The following is a 22,028-nucleotide window of genomic DNA, read 5'->3' as shown; positions in this document are numbered from 1 at the left end:
CTCAAATTAGCTTATTGTGGGAATAAACAATAAGCATCTCTTTTTTTTCCTATCCAAACACCCCTTACAATGCGTAAATTACCAACACAGTAAAACCTACACTAAAAACATATTTTAATATTTTAATCTTAACATAATATATTCTTTATAAGTATATTAATCATGTAAGTAAATTACCAACACAGTAAAACCTACACTAAAAACATATTTTAATATTTTAATCTTAACATAATATATTCTTTATAAGTATATTAATCCCACTAACTATTATAAAAGTACAAATAGAGGCAATGATGACTTGCTATTGGTTAACACAAATTTGGTCTTTAATATAGAGGTCGGTGTTGGACTTCGTTCACAACCATATTTACAGAAATTACCAATTCGCCACTTATGGATGCCAAATAGAATTTAATTGTTTATTCGACCAGAGACAAAAACGAAAGAATTGGATAATCCAACATGCCCATGTACAATTTATTTTACCATAAATAAAATTAATCATAACAAGCTCACAATCTTTACAACCAATCTTTCATGTTTTACACCTTATGATATCAACTTTAAGTAACAAGTAGTCAAGTACTACTAATGATCTTCAATATCTTTTCAGCTCAAGAAAAATGCACCAGCCGGGAATCGAACCCGGGTCTGTACCGTGGCAGGGTACTATTCTACCACTAGACCACTGGTGCTTTTGCGTTATTCATATCATCCGTCTACTGTGATTCGTTTTTAGAAAAAGGTTAGTTTTTTTTTTCCATTTGTTCTTTGATATGAAGGCAAAAACAACACAAATCCACAGCAATGTTTCCTTTCTTTTAAAAGCAAGCAAACTACATTAACGACCTGTTTTTAGTTTTTCATCAAAGTTGCATAGATAAAATACTGTATAAATAAATGACATATGTCTAAAGAAAAGAAAGTGTTGTATAGATAAACAAAGTGTTGCAATGTGTGGAATAAGTTGAATTTTCAAGAAAAGGAATTAGCCATGACTTTAATAGGTTTAGACTAAGACCAATTTTCAGTTTTTCACCCAAAATGCAAGTTGAATGGCTAAAAGCTCACTTGAATGTGTTTCATCATGCAACCTAATCCACGGATTCTGCAATGTTATTCCATTATGATTGTCATTAGCCTTTACCTGAGAATGTTGGAATTTGAATCCTAATAGTATTAGGATAGTCTTTAGAGATATACATATCTTTTTTTTTTTGTTAAATTACCATCAATTCAATTTTAAATTGTAAGCGAGAATGCAACTTAGCACCGATCGAGGGCCTACTCTTTTTTCCATCAAATGTTGTATAGGTAAAGTGCTATTGAATAGACACTTTATTTTCAAGACTAAATAGAGATAGACTAATACCCATTTCTCCCTTCTGGATGCCAAATAAAAAAAGATTGTTCATTTGTCGACAATTTAAATCAGACACACAAAAGAAAAATTAAAGAATCCAACATGCCCATACACATTTTAATTGATCATAATAGGATGTCAAGCGGCAAGCTTAAACTAATAATGAGAGATGAAACAATACAGTGGCACCTACACTAAACATAAAAATAAAAGGAAATAATAAAACTATACATATACTTTGAACAAAGAAAACAACCAGGTAAATGCCCGATACTACAAAATAAATTTAATCACAACAGGTTCACAATCTTTAAAACTCTAAGTGATAAGTACTGTTTATGATCTTCGGTGTGAAATGTAAATCAGGTACAATAAGCATAGTTCATACAGAAATTACCAATTATCACCACAAGAACATACACCAACCTTAAATTTATGACATCGGTTAGGATACCTATTACCTAACCATAAGAAGGAAAAAATTAACTGATCTTTTTGGTATTAAAGGAGTGTAATAATAACTTCAACTTTATATAGTAATTTATGTTCTATTCCCAGCAAAAAGACTAGAAGATAAAAATTAAAGAGCTCAGAAAGGCCTATAAAAGTCTTCACTTTGAGATCGGACAAGACTGATGGACCCTCCACCAGAGAGGCATGAAACATCATAGCTCTTGAAAATGGACCAGACGAGAATCGAACACGGGTCTATACAGTGGCAGGATACTATTCCACCGCTATACCAATGGTGCTCTTGTGTCTTTCATCGTCATCTGTGAAATCTATCACCCAAAACAACCATATTTACAGAAATTACCAATTCGCCACTTATGGATGCCAAAACAGAAACAATTGGATAATCCAACATGCCTATGTACAGTTTATTTGACCATGAATAATATTAATTATAACAAGTTAAGCGCACCCCAAACTGATGCATCGGGTTTTAAAAGGCGTAGATTTATAAGATAATATTCTTTCCTAGTTCTTTGCATGTATCCAAAGAACATGTCATGCTTCATACCTCATGGTTGCAGTAAAATGTGATCAATAGATAACAATTTCAGGAAGCTGGTCACAAGGGTTCTTTTTGGCATTAAATGTGTGTAATAAGTTCATCTTTGTGCCCAAAGAAGCATGTTTCATAAGAACCAAATATGTCAACCCAAAAAAAGAAAAACAAAGAGCTCAGAAAGGCCTATAATGTCTTCAATTAAAGATCAGCAAAGACTGATGGACCCCTCCACCAGAAAGGCTTGAAACATCACAGCTCTTGAAATTGCACCAGCCGGGAATCGAACCCGGGTCTGTACCGTGGCAGGGTACTATTCTACCACTAGACCACTGGTGCTATTGTGTTTTATCTATCAATCGTCAAGTGTGATTCATTTTTAGAAAAAGGTTAGTTTTTTCCATTTGATCTTTGATATGAAAGCAAAAATAACACAAAACCACAGCAATGTTTTCTTCCTTTTAAAACCAAGCAAACTACATTAACAACCTCTTTTTAGTTTTTCATCGAAGCTGCATAGATAAAATACTGTGTATTACGATTAGGCCTGTCAAATCGGGCCGTCGTGTCATGTTTTTGTCTGACACGACACGACACGAAAATGTTTTTTGTAACACAAACACGACACGATGTCGTGTTTTTTTTCATTTACACGAAAACGAACCAATTAAAAAACCACAACACGACACGACACAACAAAGATAATATTACATAACTATTATTTTATTTAATTCATATTAATCATATATAATACGATAAAAACGACAAACACATGGTCAATCGTGTCAATTTCGTATGGATTTGTAAACACGAACACGACACGACACGACGTCGTGTTCTTTTAAACTTGACACGAACACCACACGACAAATATAATATTACATAACTATTATTTTATTTAATTCATATTAATCATATATAACACGGTAAAAACGACAAACACATGGTCAATCGTGTCAATTTCGTGTGGATTTGTAAACACGACACGACACGACGTCGTGTTTTTTTAAACTTGACACGAAGATGACACGAAAACGAATTCGAATTTTGATTTCGTCCCAATTTCGTTTCGTGTCATGTATTTTTGTCGTGTCGTGTCATAAATTGACACCCCTAATTACGATAGTCTTTAGAGATATACATATCTTTTTTTTTTTTAATTACGAATTCCTTATCCTTCTTTCTAGTTTAGTATATAAACAAATGTAATCAGTTTTTTGATTTTTAAGAAATACAAAATTGGTTTCTTGGTTTCTTTCTATCAAAATTTACATGGTATTAGAGAGCTAACCTGATACCCTAGCCAAAATTATCTAAACCATGACCGGAGCTGATGTTGGTTCGTCTTCAATAAAGACGACCATTGATATCTCGTCTCCTTACTTTCTTACATTCGCTGATCATCTTGGCCAACATTTTGTTGGAGAAAGCTTACTCCATGACGATAACTACAATGATTGGCAGAATGAGATGACCAACACATTGTTCGTTAAAAACAAGATCGGTTTCATTAATGGCACCACTCCTATGGCGGGAGAAAACTATGTCGATTTAATGAATTGGAAAAAATGTAATGTGATGGTACGAGGGTGGTTGGTGATTTCAATGGAGAAAGATATCAAGAGCAGTGTTAAGTATGTTGTTACGGTCCGTGATATATGACAAAGCTCCTAACAACGATTTGGAAAGAAAATGCACCCCGAGCATATGAACTGAGAAGAACCGTTACCACCATACAATAGGGAGACATGACCATATCTGCATATTACACGAAACTTAGGAGTGTGTGGAATGAAATTCAATCCATTAGTCCTACACTCTCCTATAGTTGTTAAGGGTTGCAAGTGCGATATTCGCAAGGAGTTCACGAAAATTCGAGAAAATGAAGGACTATATGACTTCCTAATGAGTACAATGTTGTTAAAACACAAATTATTAGCTCTAACCACTTAACAACTATTGGTATTACATATCACTTAGTCAACCAAGATGAATAACAGAGAATTGTTGGAATGGCTAGTTATTATGGTAGCGAGGCTTCTGCCTATCAAACCTCTGGAAAAACAACCTCTAAACCTCATGGAAAAGGTAACTCGTAGACTCCAAACAAGAAAAAGAATGATGATCACTAGTGCACATGTAACACCCTTTCCATGTATGAATTTAATTTTCAAATGTCAAATGTTATTATGGGTGGCTACGACGTGGTGGAGTCTCACTATGGTGCAATATTTTATGGATCGTTGGCTTTTAATAGACCACCACGGCGTGGCAGCCGTTGTTGGTGAAAACCCTAATTTGTAGAGTTTGAGCCCTATTTAAGCATCATAAACTCCCACAAACTTTTTCCTCATCAACCTTCATTGTCCACTTTGTCCCTTACAAACCATAATCTCTATTTATGGTGTCTTTAGCTCATTTTGGTGTTTGGTGTCCACTTTTGAAAGAAGGAAGCCATTGGGAAGCAAGAAAGGAGCTCCAATCTTTGTAGATCTGAGTTTTACACTTATTAAACAACCCCCAGAAGGTATAAAGTTCTGAACATGATGATTATCTCTCTAGATCTTGCTAGTTTTAGAAGTTATGTGCTTTTAGTCCCATATTCTTGGTCTATGTGAGTTTTGACTACTCTAGACCACATGAGTTTCCCTTTTGGACATTTTTAGGATGTTTAGAGTTATAAAAATGGGATCTTGACCCTTCTCTTTCCTCCATGCATGTATTATGTAGCTTAGAACATTGGGAAATGTTAGGGTTTAAGATTTGGGTACTTTATAGCCATGCAAAGTCATAAATTGGGAAACTTTATGACTTAGAATGTTATTTGGGACTAAAACTGAGTTTTAGATGAAAGGTGTAACAACGCAAATTTTCAAACAAATTTTTCATTTTTTTTTTAAATATAATTATTTCCATTCAAAACAAAGCATAAATAGTTTAAGTATTCTGTCAAATACAAATATTCAAAATCCCAAGATCATAAAGCATTCTTCAGTGTGTATCGATCACGCCGGCGCCTTCCCACGGTCCTCGCTAGTACCTGAAACACATACATAACAACTGTAAGCATAAATGCTTAGTGAGTTCCCCAATATACAACTTACGCACATACGCCTTTCCAGGCCCTGACCTTCCGGTCATCAACACCACGCCTTCCGGCCCATAACATTTTGCCTTCCGGCCCACATAACATACATAGCACATATAACAAATATCTTACCACATATAGCATACATATCACATATCGTATCTGACCTTCCAGTCACACAGTCAAACCCTTCCGGGTACAGTATAGTGAGAAGACTCACCTCGTGAATGCTGAAAGCTAGCAAATCCTGAAATCACTCGTGCACAATCCGACGAGCTACAACCTTCCTATAACATCACATATCTCATTAACACATATATCTTCTAAGTGTGACTATCCCTAAGAAGTCAAACTTAGGTCAACTCTGGTCAACGGTCAACTCGACCGGACTCGGCGAGTACCATGGCGACTCGGCGAGTCTAGACGTCCTCCAACCCTCCGGGATTCCCTATCTACTCGTCGAGTATCCTCCTTGACCCGACGAGTTACTCCTGGAAGAATCGCGGGGCCACCCCGACTCAACTCGCCGAGTCTGAAGAACAACTCGACGAGTCCCAGTAAATCTTCAAGCTACTCGCCGAGTCTGCTCATCGAACTCGGCGAGTCCATGCCATGCAACCGCTCAAACTGCATCCTAAGGTCAGAACTACTTCGACCATTCCTAGGTCTGGCCTTCCTAGGATGATCTACCACGTGAAGTCCTCATTTCAGTGCTCATGATACACCATGTGATTCATAATTTACATTTTGACCTAAGGCATAAGGATTCCAATCCAAAACCTTCATCAATTCCCGAAATGCATAGACATGGGACATTCTGGACCTCCAAGGGTCTCAATACAGGGTTACACTCGTTTAGGGAACTAGGGTAATAGTCAATATAATCACACAAGGGTTCCATAAACCCTAAATCCATGAATACATCAATATAGCAAAGCATACACGAATTCTTACCTGGATGATGTATTCTCTGTGTCCCCAATCCTCAGAATGTGACCCCCTTGCTGCTCCTTTAGCCAATCTCTTCTCTTCCTTGCACAATCACTCTTCTATAATCAATAATGGCTTATGATCCTTGCTCCAGCTGCACCCAATCGATTTAGGGTTCTTCTCAGAAGGCTAAAATGAATAATGACGGCCAATAAGTCTCCTTTATACGTCCCAAACCTGAACGGTTAGGGTTTTCGCTAAACAGCGTCGACTCGCCGAGTCCATATATGGACTCGTCGAGTCCAGTCGCGATCCCGCGACCAAGTCTGCGATCCTACTCGGCGAGTCTAGGCTCCAAATCGCCGAGTCCCCTCTTAAATCACCCCAAAACATAATTTAATAATACCTGAGATTTCGGGCTGTTACAAAAGGACTTTAGGGATTTAGAGATTATTGTTTAAGTGATGGTGAGATTTGCTCTTTTTGGACTTAGAATGGACATCTTTACTCATTGTAGGGTCTTAATGGACCAAATCTGGGCTTTGGAGCCCTTAGGGTCGAAGAAATCGATTTATTCCATTAAGTTGTTCGGGGAACAGTGACCACGGCGTGGCTTGGACTGTCACAACGTGGCGACTAGGCTAAGGTCCGTCTGTTTTGTAATTTATGGCCACGACATAGCGGTCAGCTGTAGGTTGACTTTTGAATTTGAACATTGACTTTGACTAAGTTTGACCTAAGGGCATTTTGGGTATTTTGAGCAGAAGTTTGAGACTAGGTCCTTGTTTGGTATAGCTTATCAGTAGAGTTGGCATTTGGAGAAGCATTCTTTCTGCTATCATATCAGACTATGAGGTTAGTTTTGTTCACTATACTTATGGATCAAAGGCAACAATGTCGGCCCACTTAATTATGTATCATGATTTATTGGACTGATGTGATGGTGGTTATATGATAGTTTGGTAAATTTATATGATTACATGTGTTCATTGAGTATGCTTTAGATTAGTAGATCTATATGATTACATGTATTTGTTGGTTATTGATTGATATTGTGTATGTCAACATGTTATGGTTTGTTGGGTTAAGGTGGTCCTGCTTTGTGTTGAAGACCAAGATACCCAAGGCGGTCCGATATACTAAAGGCCTGAGAGACAGTCCAGTCAGACTGAAGGCCCGAAGAGTGGTCCAGATAGGTTGTAGGCCTGGTGAGTTGGTCCAGTCAGGCTGAAGGCTCATTTAGGCATGTTCTTATCTATATTGGTTGTGTGTGGTACTTTGGGGTAACTCACTAAGCCTTGGCTGATCATTTAAGTTTTATGTTTCAGGTACTTCAGACGTCGGGGGAAAGCAAAGGTGTGATTGTGCACATCCTTTCTGATTTTTATGATATTTGATTTTGGGATACTCTAATTAGTTATTATTACTTTTAGGAACTATGTTTGTAAAACAATTATAGTCTTTGGTTGGAATTTAAAAATGAAAAATTTTACCTTGATTTTTGGGATGTTACAAGTTGGTATTAGAGCCTTGGTTAAGAGAATTGGATGAGCATTCGTGTGAATCCAGAATCAAACTAAGGATCTGTAAAAGTTTTCAAAATTGTTTCAGAAGTAACCAAGGAAGGATGATATTGATGGGTTTTGAGTAAAACATCATTCCTATGGTGTACATGCAAACCCTAATAGCTTTTGGATCTAGTTTGTCTAATGAACATGCAATTGAATATCCAAAGCTATAAACCCTAGATCTAGCATAAAATTAATCATATTAACATATGAATGGGGTTTAGATCTTACCTTGATTGTTATGTAGAAATAACAATCTCAAATCCTCCTTGTAATGGCTTTAGAAAGCTTAGAGTCACAAGTGTCACTCCTCTAATGGCTCACAAACACCAAGAGCAAGAGGATGAAGAATGATAAGAGAGGAGGCACCCAAAAACGTGTAGAAACCCTAAGGAATTAGTTGGCCACGTTTTTGGTGCCCTAGGGGTCCTTAAATAGTGAGGCTATTAGGGTTATCTAACAAGGAAACCCTAATTTGATGGCTTAGGCCCTAAGCAACCCATGGACTCCCTCCTTTGAGGCCTAAGACGATTTCTAATGGGTTTCCCCATAGAATTCGTCCACCCCTCTAATATGGAGTCCATTAACCCAATATTCAACTATCATATAATTGACAGTTCTAGTCCCTTAAGTTTAATTAATGTCTTTTAGCCACAAAATTAATTCTTAACTAATTATTGACTAATATTAATTAAACAATATGATTTCTCCTTTAATATATTATTCTCATATTATATTAATAAATCATAATTAATCCTCTCTCTCTATAATTCATCATAGCAAGTTGCTTGGTGAAGGCAACCCAAAAGGACCATGCACCATTGGGTCAAGTACATACCAAAAATAGTTATGGACTTAGACACTAATCCAACAGTCTCCCACTTGGATAAGTCTAATAACTATTATGCGTATGACTTCAGATCCTGATCTGCAATCGTAGCTTTCAAAAGTCACTGTCAACTCTGATCGTATCAGAAGAGTGTCCTTTAGATAAGGGATCATATATTCCTCCATTCTAGATATCGTATAGACTGAGACATGGATTTAAATCATTCTCTCTGTCTATGTGTTGTTTCCCGATTTCCGGTTTACGACGATTGACAACAAACTACAATTGAACACATCAAATCAGTCCCGGCTTTGCCAAGCGCTTAGGTACCAGCACTAAATCATCGAGGGGCCCACAAATATCGCTTTCATCCCACTTTGGATAAAAGTAACGGATAAACTTTGATTCAATGCTTGCTTGCACTCACTTACCGAATAACATACAACAATATGTTTTATGACACCAAGTTACTGGTGAATTACATATTATCAATGTGTAACCGACTCGCAAGATACAACTCACACATCTTGGTTTCAAGAATATAAGATATTATCGTCTCACCAATCACTCATGATAAAATCCATGAAGTGATCCAAGTGAGCGTGGGTTTAATCCAATGCTCAAATCATATTCATAAGCACTCACGAACATTGCAGCAAACATTTGCTTATGTCTAATACACTTTAGACAATCCACACACCAATTCACGACAGTCTTCATTCATACCTACTTCCAACATATGGACGACTGTGACCCATTCGAATAATTTGATTGTTCTGAACCAATTTAATTATTCAGGAAGTCAAAACATGCAAAGTGAAACACAAGAATAATACTAATCTCATATGGCTCCAAACTCTGGGTATAATAAAACATTTTATTTAATCACCATATTGATTACTCATTATTTGTTGTTTCGGGTAATCAACTTCTTACTTGAATTATTACTACACTTGTCCCATGCTCTCAGCATACACACAATGTTTACATACGGTCCTTACTTTGTGAAATAGATCAAATGAACACATTTCCAATCATACTCATTTCACATCTCCCAATCCTTATCATAAGTATAAGAATATCAAATTCTTGTTACTTATGCTAGATTCTAACATTTTATGCAATGATTCTTTCATAAAGTCATAGATCAAAATCATCAAGACTTGGCCAATCTCTATCAGAAACAATTCTATAGATATGATGTCTCTCACTCAAAGTACATTCCTTTGAAACATCCTTCTTGCATAAAAGTTTCTAATCTAGACATAGATTCTCAATATCCAACTCCCAATATGGAAACATTTCCATATTTTCCATATGACAATTCATTTTTAATAAAATATTATCTATTCATAATAATGTCGATATGATCCATCCAATATCATACTTCCAACTACTCACAAGCAACCAATTCTCAGCGAGCTTTGGATCGTCCTTTGATAATTGTTTAATTATCTTAGTCAAAACCGATTCTTGTCCTTTTTCCCTCTAAATGCGCTAGACATTTGGAAAATTTTAGAATGGTCAAATATTATATCATTTGCAATCGATCCTATACCCGAAGCGTATGGGACACGATGCATAATGTCTTACATAAAGATACGATACTTTATCAATCTTCTGCCATAATATTTTATGTGTCATGTTCTTACAATTTGAACTATGAATAGGGATACCGTAATCATAATCGATATTTAAGAACACACTATGTATCCTTGACTAAATTTATTAACATTCCACAACCTAAGCCTTTAGATTTGAAATGAAGCATAATATTCTCTCCCTTAATTATAGCAAAACAACTATTCAACCCTTATGACTTTGCAAAGTATAACTCTTATTTTCTATAATTAATATTGCTAACTTGCAATACTTGCCTTAATAATCATACAAGCACAAAATTTATGCTCCCACTATCATGATGATTATTAGCATATAAGCATAACACTTATGCTCCCACTAGTTTTGACATGTTTTAGAAAACAACTGAAATTCCAGAAAACACTTTTGCCTTAGATAGCTCATATGTGTGTCTAAATAATTAAGACTAATTGCCAAATCTCACAATTCGAATTATGGAAAGGGATATCGTTACCATAATCGAATTCGAGAATACAATTTTCACAATCACTATCTTCTTAAAATCTCTCTTAGTGAAAGCATTTCCTCACAGTCATTTTCATGAAGGAGGGAATCTTATGACACTTAGATTTTAATGGTGTATGTGTTCCTATCCATGCGAATTTGTCAAAACCAAAGTTTGCGACAAATCCAAACTCATATGGACCAAACTTTCTCAATCTTGACCTCTTGCCTTATGGTAACACGAGTGCCCGCCATGTCTTCTAAGTAGTTAAGCAGCTCACCCTTTCCTATCAATGTACTTTTCATTGATCAAGGTTCTTGCATTTTATGCGTTCCAATGAGAACTCATAGAACTCACATGCATAATTAACTCAATTGGAACGGCACAGAAACAAGATAGTGTCAACACGATAGGTTGTAAACCTCAAGTCGTGTGTTAGTGATGATCGATAAGGTTTATTCTTGATTTGTTCTTGAAACCTTTCAAGACCATTGAGACTCCCACTGACTCGTTGACATATAAAATTCTCTTGTCAATAAACATTTATTGACAAACAAATATTCAAGAGTTAGTGTAGTTCTTATCAAGACAAAACACTTCACATAATTGGTCCTAGTTGGTCTTTGTCTTATCCAAGACATCACAACTTTCCAATTTCAAATGTGCAAGAATAAGAAAAACTTTTCCAAATTCCACATTCGATGAATGTTATAAACCTTCTTAAGACTTGTCACTCAATTCACAATCTTAACTCTAAGACTTGATATTGGAATGAAGTATGACTGACTTCTTGATTTAACCATTTCTTCAAGTCTTGATTCCTCTTCTCAGACATACAATTGCACTAAGACTCACTTAGAGGATCAATTGAGATATCATTCTTAATCATTAAGACCTATCATAAAACATAATAAAAAGTACTCTCCTTTCTTAGAATAGAGAAACTTTTATCTTTCTGCCTACTTGATTCTTCTTCATTCGTTCTGCTATTTATTGAAACTCTTTCAATCAACTGAGAATTACACTTAATCTCATAAGTATAATCATATTTACTTAACCTTAGGAAATCAGTATGAATATCTTTGTTACTCTTGTGGTGGACTTGATCAACACACAACCTTGTGTACTCGATCTCCTAGTCCTTCACTTGACACTTTGTCAACGAATTAGTCTAATTTCCAAATATGAAATTTCTCATTCATCATGCAACCAAGTTGTATGATTCCAAGTTTTTGTCCAATTAAAACTTGGGCGATGAGAAACTTTCCCTATTTGGTAAATTCTTGACCTTTCCACAAATAACATAATTAAGAATCAAATCCATTATTGCTAATAATAGAAACTTACAAACATCAATTTTTCATACACGCCATTTCAAGGATAAATAAATAATATAAAATCAAAATTTATTTTATTGCGGAAAAATTTGTCCTCACAATGCAATTCAACTGAAAAACTATGTTGTTACATATTCCTAAGCAATCTACTCTAACTCCAAGTAGTAGCTTAAGAATCTAATCTTCAAGCAATGCGATCGAAATCCAATTCTTCACGATTAGATTCAGCTCACTTCTTCCCTTAAGCTTCCTTTCTTTTCTTCGATCCTACAAAACATCAAAATGTAATCTTATCACATCATGTATCAAGAATCTAGAATAGGAACTTAAAAGAGTTAGTTAATGGATTTTACCTAAAGTAGAGCCATACGTTTTGACTCTCCCATCTCTTAGATCTCTTAGGTAAATAGGGCAGCTTCGTTTCCAATTCCCCTTCTCTTGGCAATAGAAGAAAGTGGACTCTTTTGGAATGGAACAAGGAACTATATCAGAATTTACCTTTTCTGGATCTCCAATGTCACCATTTTCAATATCCATGGAAGTTTGGGAGTTTGATTTACCAGACAAATTTGCTCGACCAGCTCACCAAATCATTGCTGATTCAGCAGCTATAAACATATAGGTCAAATCAATGAGGGTCACGTCATGATCCGTCATATAGTACTCTCTAACGAACTCACTATATGATTCGGGAAGCGACCGAAGAACCCAGTCAACAACCAACTTACCTGACATCTCGACACCCAACATCCTTAACTATCAATGTGTGACTTTATCTCTTAGACGTGTACACACACAGGTTTTCCATGTTTACTTGCCAAAAGGGCTTGAGTGAGCTTGAACTTTTCAAGCCTTCGAACTTGTGGGTTAGGAGAATAATTTGAGGAGGTTGAGGAAGTGAAGCATGATCTCGTGTTCATCGATTGAATCGTGGAATATCATCTTCATGTGAAAAGTTTGTTCCACGGGATTTGGGAAGACCATAGTTGTCATACTTTGACATCTACGAAACGGGAGAAAAATTCAAGTTAGTTGATTGATTGAGTCCTTAATAAATCACCAAAATGAGATATTAAGGCTAGGACCCAACACAATACTCTACAACTTGGGAGAGGGATGCTGTAACCCAAATTGCAGAACATTTGAAGGTAAGTGAATGACGATTCACTAATTTCCACCATGAAAAACGAAAAAAAATAAGTTTTAAATCTATTGAAAATTCCTAGATCTTTTGAGATTCATTGAACTTTTCAATGGCATGTTTAAATCTCGATATGCCCCTCGATTTGTAATTGGGATGCCGAGGATCACAAAACAGGATGTGAATAACCATGCAAACTTACATGGTGCCCCCAATGTTACAGTCACCTATTCGATGTGCCGGTTAACCACACACGCTCCACCGAACTATGACAAACAATGAGTCACCCTTTGCTACCTTTGCTTAGAACCATTTAGTGTGCCGGTTAACCACACACGCTCCACTAACGTCTTCGCAAGGGCACAAAGTGTAATTTCATGAAATTGCATCAATTCACTTTTGCCTAAAGTAACTAAGATTGGGAATTTTTGTAAAAGCATTTAGTTACTTTTGTACTTCATTATACTTATAATGGAAGGTTTATGTCCTATCCTACCCGTTCGGCTAACGATCATCCACTAGTCAAGAGTGCGGTGGGTAAGAGTGGATACTCATTCAATCACCATTTTATAGGCAATTTCCTTAAACACCCCTTATAGACCAGCTTCATAAATGAGGCCTACTAACGGTAAGACTAACTGTTTACTCATACATATATAATACTAGACTTTTTATGTTATATATGGTATAGGGTGTATTTTACACTTTTAAAATACTAGGTGTTCTAATTTAATAAATTACACTTTTAATTTAATTAAATGTAAACCAAAACTTTATGGGTTTATTAAATCTCTGTTAATTATACACCTTAATTAATTAATAAAACCATAAGGGTGTGATTTGAACTTTTCAAAACAATACTAGGGTTTTAGAATTTAACATTTCTAAATTAAAATTTTAATCAACTTTTAAATTCCAAAACTTGAGGGCAAGTTTTGAAACATTTCAAAAACATTAGGGTTTAACTTATTTAAATTTCAAAACTAAACTTTTAAGTTCAAATTTAAACTATAAAACCTAAAGGGATTAATTTGAAACTTTTCCAAACTTTATCAAGAATATTCTAGATCACAAAATTCAAATAAGGCAATTAACAACTAATTGGTGGTTATCTAATTTGACCTAGTCCAAATTCTTGCAAGATAATTCACCAAATAATTCAAATAATTAAATCTAATCATATAAGGAAATAATTATTTAACTAATATGAAGTTATCTTTAATTTTGGAAAAGATAATCACCCAATATCATAAAAATCTGATTTATATCAATAAAAAAACGTTTTGGTAACTATCTCACAGCCAAAAGAGCACAAAATCCTGATTTTTTCTCTTTTTGACCAGCTGACTCGTCGAGTCAGGCATGGACTCGGCGAGTTCAGCCCCCAGAAACCCTAAATTTCGATCTTTAAGCAAGGATAATTCACAAGAGCATCAAATACATCAAACAAACAGTCATGGCTCTAATACCACTAATGGGTTTTGAGAAAAACATAATTCCTATGGTGTACATGCAAACCCTAATAGCTTTTGGATCTAGTTTGTCTAATGAACATGCAATTGAATATCCAAAGCTATAAACCCTAGATCTAGCATACAATTAATCATATTAACATATGAATGGGGTTTAGATCTTACCTTGATTGTTATGTAGCAATAACAATCTCAAATCCTCCTTGTAATGGCTTTAGAAAGCTTAGAGTCACAAGTGTCACTCCTCTAATGGCTCACAAACACCAAGAGCAAGAGGATGAAGAATGATAAGAGATGAGGCACCCAAAAATGTGTAGAAACCCTAAGGAATTAGTTGGCCACGTTTTTGGTGCCCTAGGGGTCCTTAAATAGTGAGACTATTAGGGTTATCTAACAAGGAAACCCTAATTTGATTGCTTAGGCCCTAAGCAACCCATGGACTCCTTCGTTTGAGGCCTAGGACGATTTCTAATGGGTTTCCCCATAGAATTCGTCCACCCCTCTAATATGGAGTCCATTAGCCCAATATTCAACTATCATACAATTGACAGTTCTAGTCCCTTAAGTTTAATTAATGTTTTTTAGCCACAAAATTAATTCTTAATTAATTATTGACTAATATTAATTAAACAATATGATTTCTCCTATAATATATTATTCTCATAATATATTAATAAATCATAATTAATCCTCTCTCTCCATAATTCATCCTATCAAGTTGCTTTGATGAAGGCAACCCAAAAGGACCATGCACCATCGAGTCAAGTACATACCAAAAATAGTTATGGACTTAGAAACTAATCCAACAGAGATGTGTACGATCGTTGGAGCAAGAAAGTATACCCCAAGATACATACACTGTCATTTGTTTATGATGATTATGATAGAACTACATGGTACTGATAGGCTAGGGATCTTCAAGAATTTCATGGTAGAATTGCTTGATGTGTGATGCCTAATAGCCTAGAAGGACTTCTGATATGTTAGATGAAATTAAGATCATTACTGTAGTTACTTAGTGTGTGTGTCATAGTCGTACATAACTAAGATTCTATAACTTAAAAATGTTTGGTTTAGCCTTGTTTCATGTTCCTTTTTTAGTTATAGGCTTAAGGTAGAATCAAATATATGAATGTATGTGGGATCCATCGTTATATATGATTAGCATGCATGAACGGCTATAGGGTTAGTGGAAATTTCATGAGTGAGTATGTGAGCAGGCGGCCAAATGATGAATGTTTAGCCACTATTGAGAGAGTAAGAATAGGATATATGAGTATCCTATATGTGGGTTTGTTTCAGGGTAGTTTGTGATGATCTATTGAGACAAATATAGGTAAGTGTGGAAGGTAGTATAGGCCCATACTACTGAAAGCATAGGATCTGTATACATAACAAGGAAGTCACAAACCTTGAGGGTTTAGCCTGAGATGATTATAATAGTATGAATTATGGCATTTTATGATATGCTTTGGTTCATTTTCATCATGGTGTTCACAAAAGGATCTGGTTATGGAGTTGGTGGCCAGTATAGGCCAGGATTGACATATGAGGAAATTTGTGAGTTGATCGTTACTGAGGTAGCTATTGTTATCCAGGGTGCCATCCCTGAGGTTTTTGCGTCTAACAAGACCGCGATGATCGAGATTTATGATGAGCGATATGTTGTTGTGGTGGAGGCCGCTGTTGTTGCAGCCACCGCAGTCGTCACTTCTACGAGAGGCCGGGGAGGTGGTTCATTCCAGTATCAAGAATTCAGCAACATGAAGCCCTTGGAGTTTGACGGGGTCAAGGACCCAATAATTGCTATGAGATGGTTATCAGATGTAGATGGTTGTTTCTTAACCTTTTCCTGTCCATAGGACTGGATGGTCAGGTGCACCTTGAACCTCTTTCGATTGGGCGCAAAGGAATGGTGGAACCTGGTAACAGGTTCCTACACTCTTGAGAAAAGGACTACTGTAACGCCTCGATTCTCAGGTATTAATTTATGGTTATAAATTTTCATGATTTCAAGGTCTACTCGACAAGTTGGGTGCCCTGACTCGTCGAGTAGCAGTGGGTTGGTCCACGTGTTTAAGTGACCTACTCGCCGAGTCCAGGAAGGGACTCGACGAGTAGGAGCTGGAGGATGAAACCCTAATTTACGGGGTTTTGCACCCTATTTAAGGGATCATCAGCCTCCTTTAGCCTCCTTACTGTCCCTTGAAAGATCAGCAAAACCCTAATACGTCTGTGTGTATGCTCCATTTGTGTGTTTTAAGCTTTAGAAGAGGACTCTTGGTGAGAAGAGTCCTCTTCTAAAGCTTAAAACACACTTACCTCAGTAGCATCAGTTGAAGGTATCAAGTCGTTATCTTGACCTCATTTCCTTCTAGATCTCATTTGGGTGAAGTTTAGGGCTTTTCTAGCATATTAGGAAGCTTTTCTTGTGTATGAGCTAAGATCTAAAGTTGCAACTTCAGATCTGAGCTCTCTTGGGTCTCTAGGTCCATAAAGCTTTCAGCTTTACCAAGTGTGAATCCCTCATCAAGTGTAAAACTCCATTACAAGCTTGGTTTTGTCATTATAAGACCTTAGAGCCTAGCATGCACGCAAAGTTTGCAACTTTACGTGATAAACATGCCTTGGGGAGCTAGAACTGCAGTATGGAACCTTAAGATGGCTTAATAAGAATCTTTATGGTTATGGACTGAAGGGACTCGGCGAGTTGCATGGTCAACTCGGAGAGTCCGATGAAAATTTTTGTGGGCTCGACGAGTCGGTAGGGTGACTCGGCAAGTCAACTTGGGTTTTCCCTGAAATTTGGACACGCTTGGGCTCGACAAGTTACAAGGAAACTCGACAAGTCAGTGGGGGGTTTTCACGACTACTTGAGATCTAGAAGGACTCGGCGAGTTAGAGACTGCACTCGAGGAGTCGGGTCAATATGAATTGTTGACCTTGATCATTGACTTTGACTTTGACCAAGATTTTGTCTATCTGACTTCTGTGGCATTTTGGGAAGTTGGAAATTTATGAGTATTGTTTTATGGTGAATATAGGTGGTGAAGTTTTTTGCGGCAATCTGAGAATTTGAGCTTATCTTTCGAGTCGATAGTTGCGAGGTGAGTGATCCCCACTTTATCAATAGGGTCTAAGGCACCAAGGCCCGACCCTTTTTGTATTTGTATCTGGATTATGGCATGATATGTTTATCTATTACATGATGGTAGTTAGGATGGCGATATGCTTATGCTTAGTGACCTGGTTAGGTCGGTGTCCTGGTTATAGGATGATGTTATGTTAGTGACCGGTTAGGTCTGTATCCCGGTTATTAGGATGTTGCTATGATTAGTGATTTTTTTGATCTGTTTGGTTGTTATATGATATGAGATAGCATATGATATTTATATGCACAAGTTTGTTTGGTTGGGGGTTGGGTTGAGGCGGTCCTGCTTTGTGTTGTAGGCCAGCATACCCGGCAAGCGGTCCGGATAGGCTGTAGGCCCTACGAGGCGGTCCAGTCATGCCGAGTGCTCGGGAGCGGTCCAGAGAGACTGTAGGCCCTGCGAGGTGGTCCAGTCAGGCTGAAGGCTCAATATGCATGCTGTTATGTATTTGTTGATATGATATGATTATGGCTATATGAGGTTGGTATTTTGGGGGTGACTCACTAATCTTTCAGGCTTACAGTTTCAGTTATTGTTTCAGGTACATCAAGGGATTGTGGCAAGGCAAAGGCGTGATCATACAGCTCCTCACTCTTTATGACTTTGATTCTGGGATACTCTGATATGATACATTTTTAAAACAAGTTTGTAATGGTTTATGGATTTGAAATGTTTAATTTAAAAGTTTAAATTTGACATGATTTTTATGGGTGTTACAAGTTGGTATCAGAGCCTTGGTTTGAGTGAATTGGAGGAACATTAATGGGAATCCAATCTTAAACCAAGGAAGGATTTTCAAAATAAATTTTAAAATGGTTTTCAAAATAAGAAAAGGAGGATGCAGGGTGTACGATCAGCCAGAGCCAGTAAGTAAACCCTAAAATACCATATGTTTATTTGATATTGTGATATGTTAGAACAACATGCGAGTATTAGGCTAGGGATCTTCAGGAATTGCATGATAGAACTGCCTGATTACATGATACCTGCTAGCCTAGGTTTTTCCTTATATGAGATTGACATCATTATTGTAGTTACATTTGTATGTATCGCGTCTATACATAATTAAGATCTTATAGCCCGAGAATGTTTAATTTGGCCTTATGTTATGTTCTTATTGATTAGGGCTTAGGGTAGGATCGGATATTTGAAAGTCCATAGGGTCCAGTGTTATGTATGGTTAGCATACACTAGTGATACATGATTGGTGGAAGTTTCATGGATGGGTGAGTGGTGTGAGGCCGGTAGGTCGATGTGAGACAGTTAGCGTTCCTCTGGGAGTAAGGTTGAGCGACCACCATATGCGTGTATATTGTTAGGGTGTTGTGATGATACTTGAGACAAATATGGGTAGGTGTAGAAGATAGTATGGCCCATACTACTGAAAGCACCAGACCCATACGCATAGCAAGTGTAACGCCCGTAGATCAGGGCTAGTCAATTTAGAGACGATGAGCGTCAAAAATGACTTTTTGATAGAAGATTATTTAGAATGAATAATCTTAACTAAGTTGTAGTATATGTTACAAGGATTCCGTACATATAAAGAACGCCGAAATCCGAGTTCTAACGAAGAAGTTATGACCTGTCGAAGTTTCGCGACAGAACCGGCACGATACAGCACGACGTAAAAAGTGAATTTATGTTAGAGCGATATTTAGCCTTAGAAATCTAAATGAAAGTCGTAGAATACGTTAAACCGTGAGCATGCATAAAAAGAACGCCCAAATCTGACTTCGTATGAGGAAGTTATGATTTATTGAAGTTTCGACTTAGCGGTATGCAGCCCGAAATAATCGATTTGAGATTGAGCGGTTTTTAGTCGAATCGATCTAAACGAGAATTGAAGATCTTGTTGTTGGTATCGAAACAATGAAAAGTTAGGCGAGAACGGACGTCAAACGAAGAAGTTATGAATTTATAACGAAGTTTTTCTGTCCCGGCCTACTAAAAATAATCAATAAAAATAAAGTCAAAATTAGCCGACGGAGTCTAAACGAAAGTTGTAGAGCATAGTCTCACCTACGCGTGGATATAAAGAACGTCGAAAACGGAGTTCGTATGAAGAAGATATGAATTTTCAAAGTTTATTAAATAATTAATATTTAAATTTAATTATAAAATCCGGTATTATCCGAAGGGGAGTCATCGGACTCATCCGAAGTACGCCCAGCATACAGCGAAGCGTGACGTCCCTCGCACTCGAGTTCTTCGGATGACACATGCCATGATGATTCGGACGCGTACGCCCCGCGTACTGCTGTACGCCCAGCGTACTCCGAGGCTCCAGCCTCCTATAAATAGGATGCGAGGGCAGCCGGCTCATTTGCTCTTTTTCTCTCTTCTCTCTCCCGTTTTGCATCGTTTTGCATGGCAGAAGTACCCCGAAGCCCCGGTATTATTCCCGAGCCTCGAAGCAAGTTTCGAAGTCCCGAAGATCCTGAGAAGTAAGATTCCCGAGTCGAAGCTCTGCCCGCGAGGAGTCCGGTTTTTGTGAAGATCTTCCAGATTTGCCGAAGAATACTACTTCTACAAGTCGTAGTGCTGTCCGATCATCTTCTGATCAAGTGAGTGTGTGGTTACTTTCTTCTAACGCATAAATACGAAATATTTTATACGAAATACGTGTTATGTGTATATTTTGTTGTTATATGTGTGAATGTATATTCACTTTCTTCTACCGCATAGATATGAAGTATTTGCTATGAAGTACGTGCTAGGTGTTTATACAATGTTTATTTACTTGAGATAGATGTTGAAATAATGTTTTATACATGTTTTAAAAGATTTAAATTGTATATGTGTTTGCATCTATAAATATGTTGGGTAGAACATGGGTAGATGAAATAGTTGATGTGAGACGAAATAATAGGTATTTTTGAACACTACATGTTCACTTGGTGTTTGAACTCAATGTGTTCATTAGGTATTTTTAAACTCTACGTGTTCACTTGGTGTTTGAACTCAATGTGTTCATTAGTTATTTCCGAACTCTATGTGTTCACTTGGTATTTTTGGACTCAATGTGTTCATTAAGTATTTTTGAACTAAATGTGTTCACTTGGTGTTGTTGAACTGAGTGTGTTCACTAAGTGTTTTAGAACTAAGTATTCACCAGATGTTTTGAATTAATTGTTCACTAGGAGGGTTAGAACTAGGTGTTTGTTAAGTATGTTGAACTAAGTGTTTACCAATCGTAATTTGTGGACCTTGGCAGTGGTGGACTTTGTGTCAATTCCTTAGGTCAATCCTTAGGAATAAATGGATAAAGGATAGTTGATTCTTAGGGTAAATCCTTAAGAAATAAAGGAAAAATGGGAATGAGTATTTGGGTTGATTGTTTAATAATTCAATATAATAAATGTATTATTGTGGGTTGAAAACCCTACATGCTCACCAGGCTCCCAAGCCTGACCTACTCAGTTTTCTTTGCATTACAGGTAATGGCACAAGAGTATAATGGGTGGACTTGACGAGAGATTTTGGATTATAGATCAGTAGTTATAAATAACTGTTTTAAGGTCTATTTTATATTGTTTATGCTTTTGGTCTGTATCGGAACATGACATCCCGAATATTGTTAATTAATGGAAACGCATCTCTTGATGAAATGCTTTGATAAACTTTATTTTATCATATTTTGTTTTGGGAACATATTCCGCAACTCTTTTAAATCAAAAGGATTTACTCTAAAATTATTTTAAAAGCATAAATGAAACCGGTCTTTTTTGGCCGTGATTTTGGGGATGTCACAGCAAGGAAGTCTCAACCCCTAGGGTTTAGTTGGGAGTTGGTTCCCAATTATTTATGCAGATTGTCTCATATCTTCCTGTTATATTTTAAATATGGTGGTTACGAGGCGTTTTGTGACTAGATCTAGATCGGGATTAGGACAGGGCGATCAGGAGGCCCCAACAGCGCCTGAGGTTATCGGCTAGGTGGGGCCATTGTTGATAGAGGATCGAGTTAGGGAGATCATCCACGAGGAGGTGGTCGAGATTATCCGGGGTCAGATTCCGGAGTTGTTTGGGTCTATCAAGATCGCTATGA

At 36.8% G+C, this 22,028-nt stretch overlaps 1 protein-coding gene and 2 non-coding genes across 3 annotated transcripts; 1 reads left to right on the top strand and 2 right to left on the bottom strand.

Moving 5' to 3' along the window:
* Positions 1 to 624: 624 nt before the first annotated feature.
* Positions 625 to 695, bottom strand: TRNAG-GCC (transfer RNA glycine (anticodon GCC)). The gene has a single exon. It is a non-coding gene; the product is annotated as a tRNA-Gly (tRNA).
* Positions 696 to 2,643: 1,948 nt separating this feature from the next.
* TRNAG-GCC (transfer RNA glycine (anticodon GCC)) lies at positions 2,644 to 2,714 on the bottom strand. The gene has a single exon. It is a non-coding gene; the product is annotated as a tRNA-Gly (tRNA).
* Positions 2,715 to 3,695: 981 nt separating this feature from the next.
* LOC145076469 (uncharacterized) lies at positions 3,696 to 4,037 on the top strand. Its single transcript, XM_079022336.1, has one exon. The coding sequence runs from the start codon at positions 3,696 to 3,698 to the stop codon at positions 4,035 to 4,037; it is 342 nt and encodes a 113-aa protein (XP_078878462.1).
* Positions 4,038 to 22,028: the final 17,991 nt, after the last annotated feature.

The sequence above is a fragment of the Lactuca serriola genome, chromosome 9 (assembly GCF_051521515.1).
Source record: "Lactuca serriola cultivar US96UC23 chromosome 9, Lser_US96UC23_V15, whole genome shotgun sequence".
NCBI classification, from domain to species: Eukaryota; Viridiplantae; Streptophyta; class Magnoliopsida; order Asterales; family Asteraceae; genus Lactuca; species Lactuca serriola.
This window is presented reverse-complemented; position numbering and strand designations above follow the sequence as displayed.

Bases quoted from the DNA above. Each gene is read 5' to 3' on its own strand.
- LOC145076469 (XM_079022336.1), top strand. From the start codon at position 3,696: ATGACCGGAGCTGATGTTGGTTCGTCTTCAATAAAGACGACCATTGAT.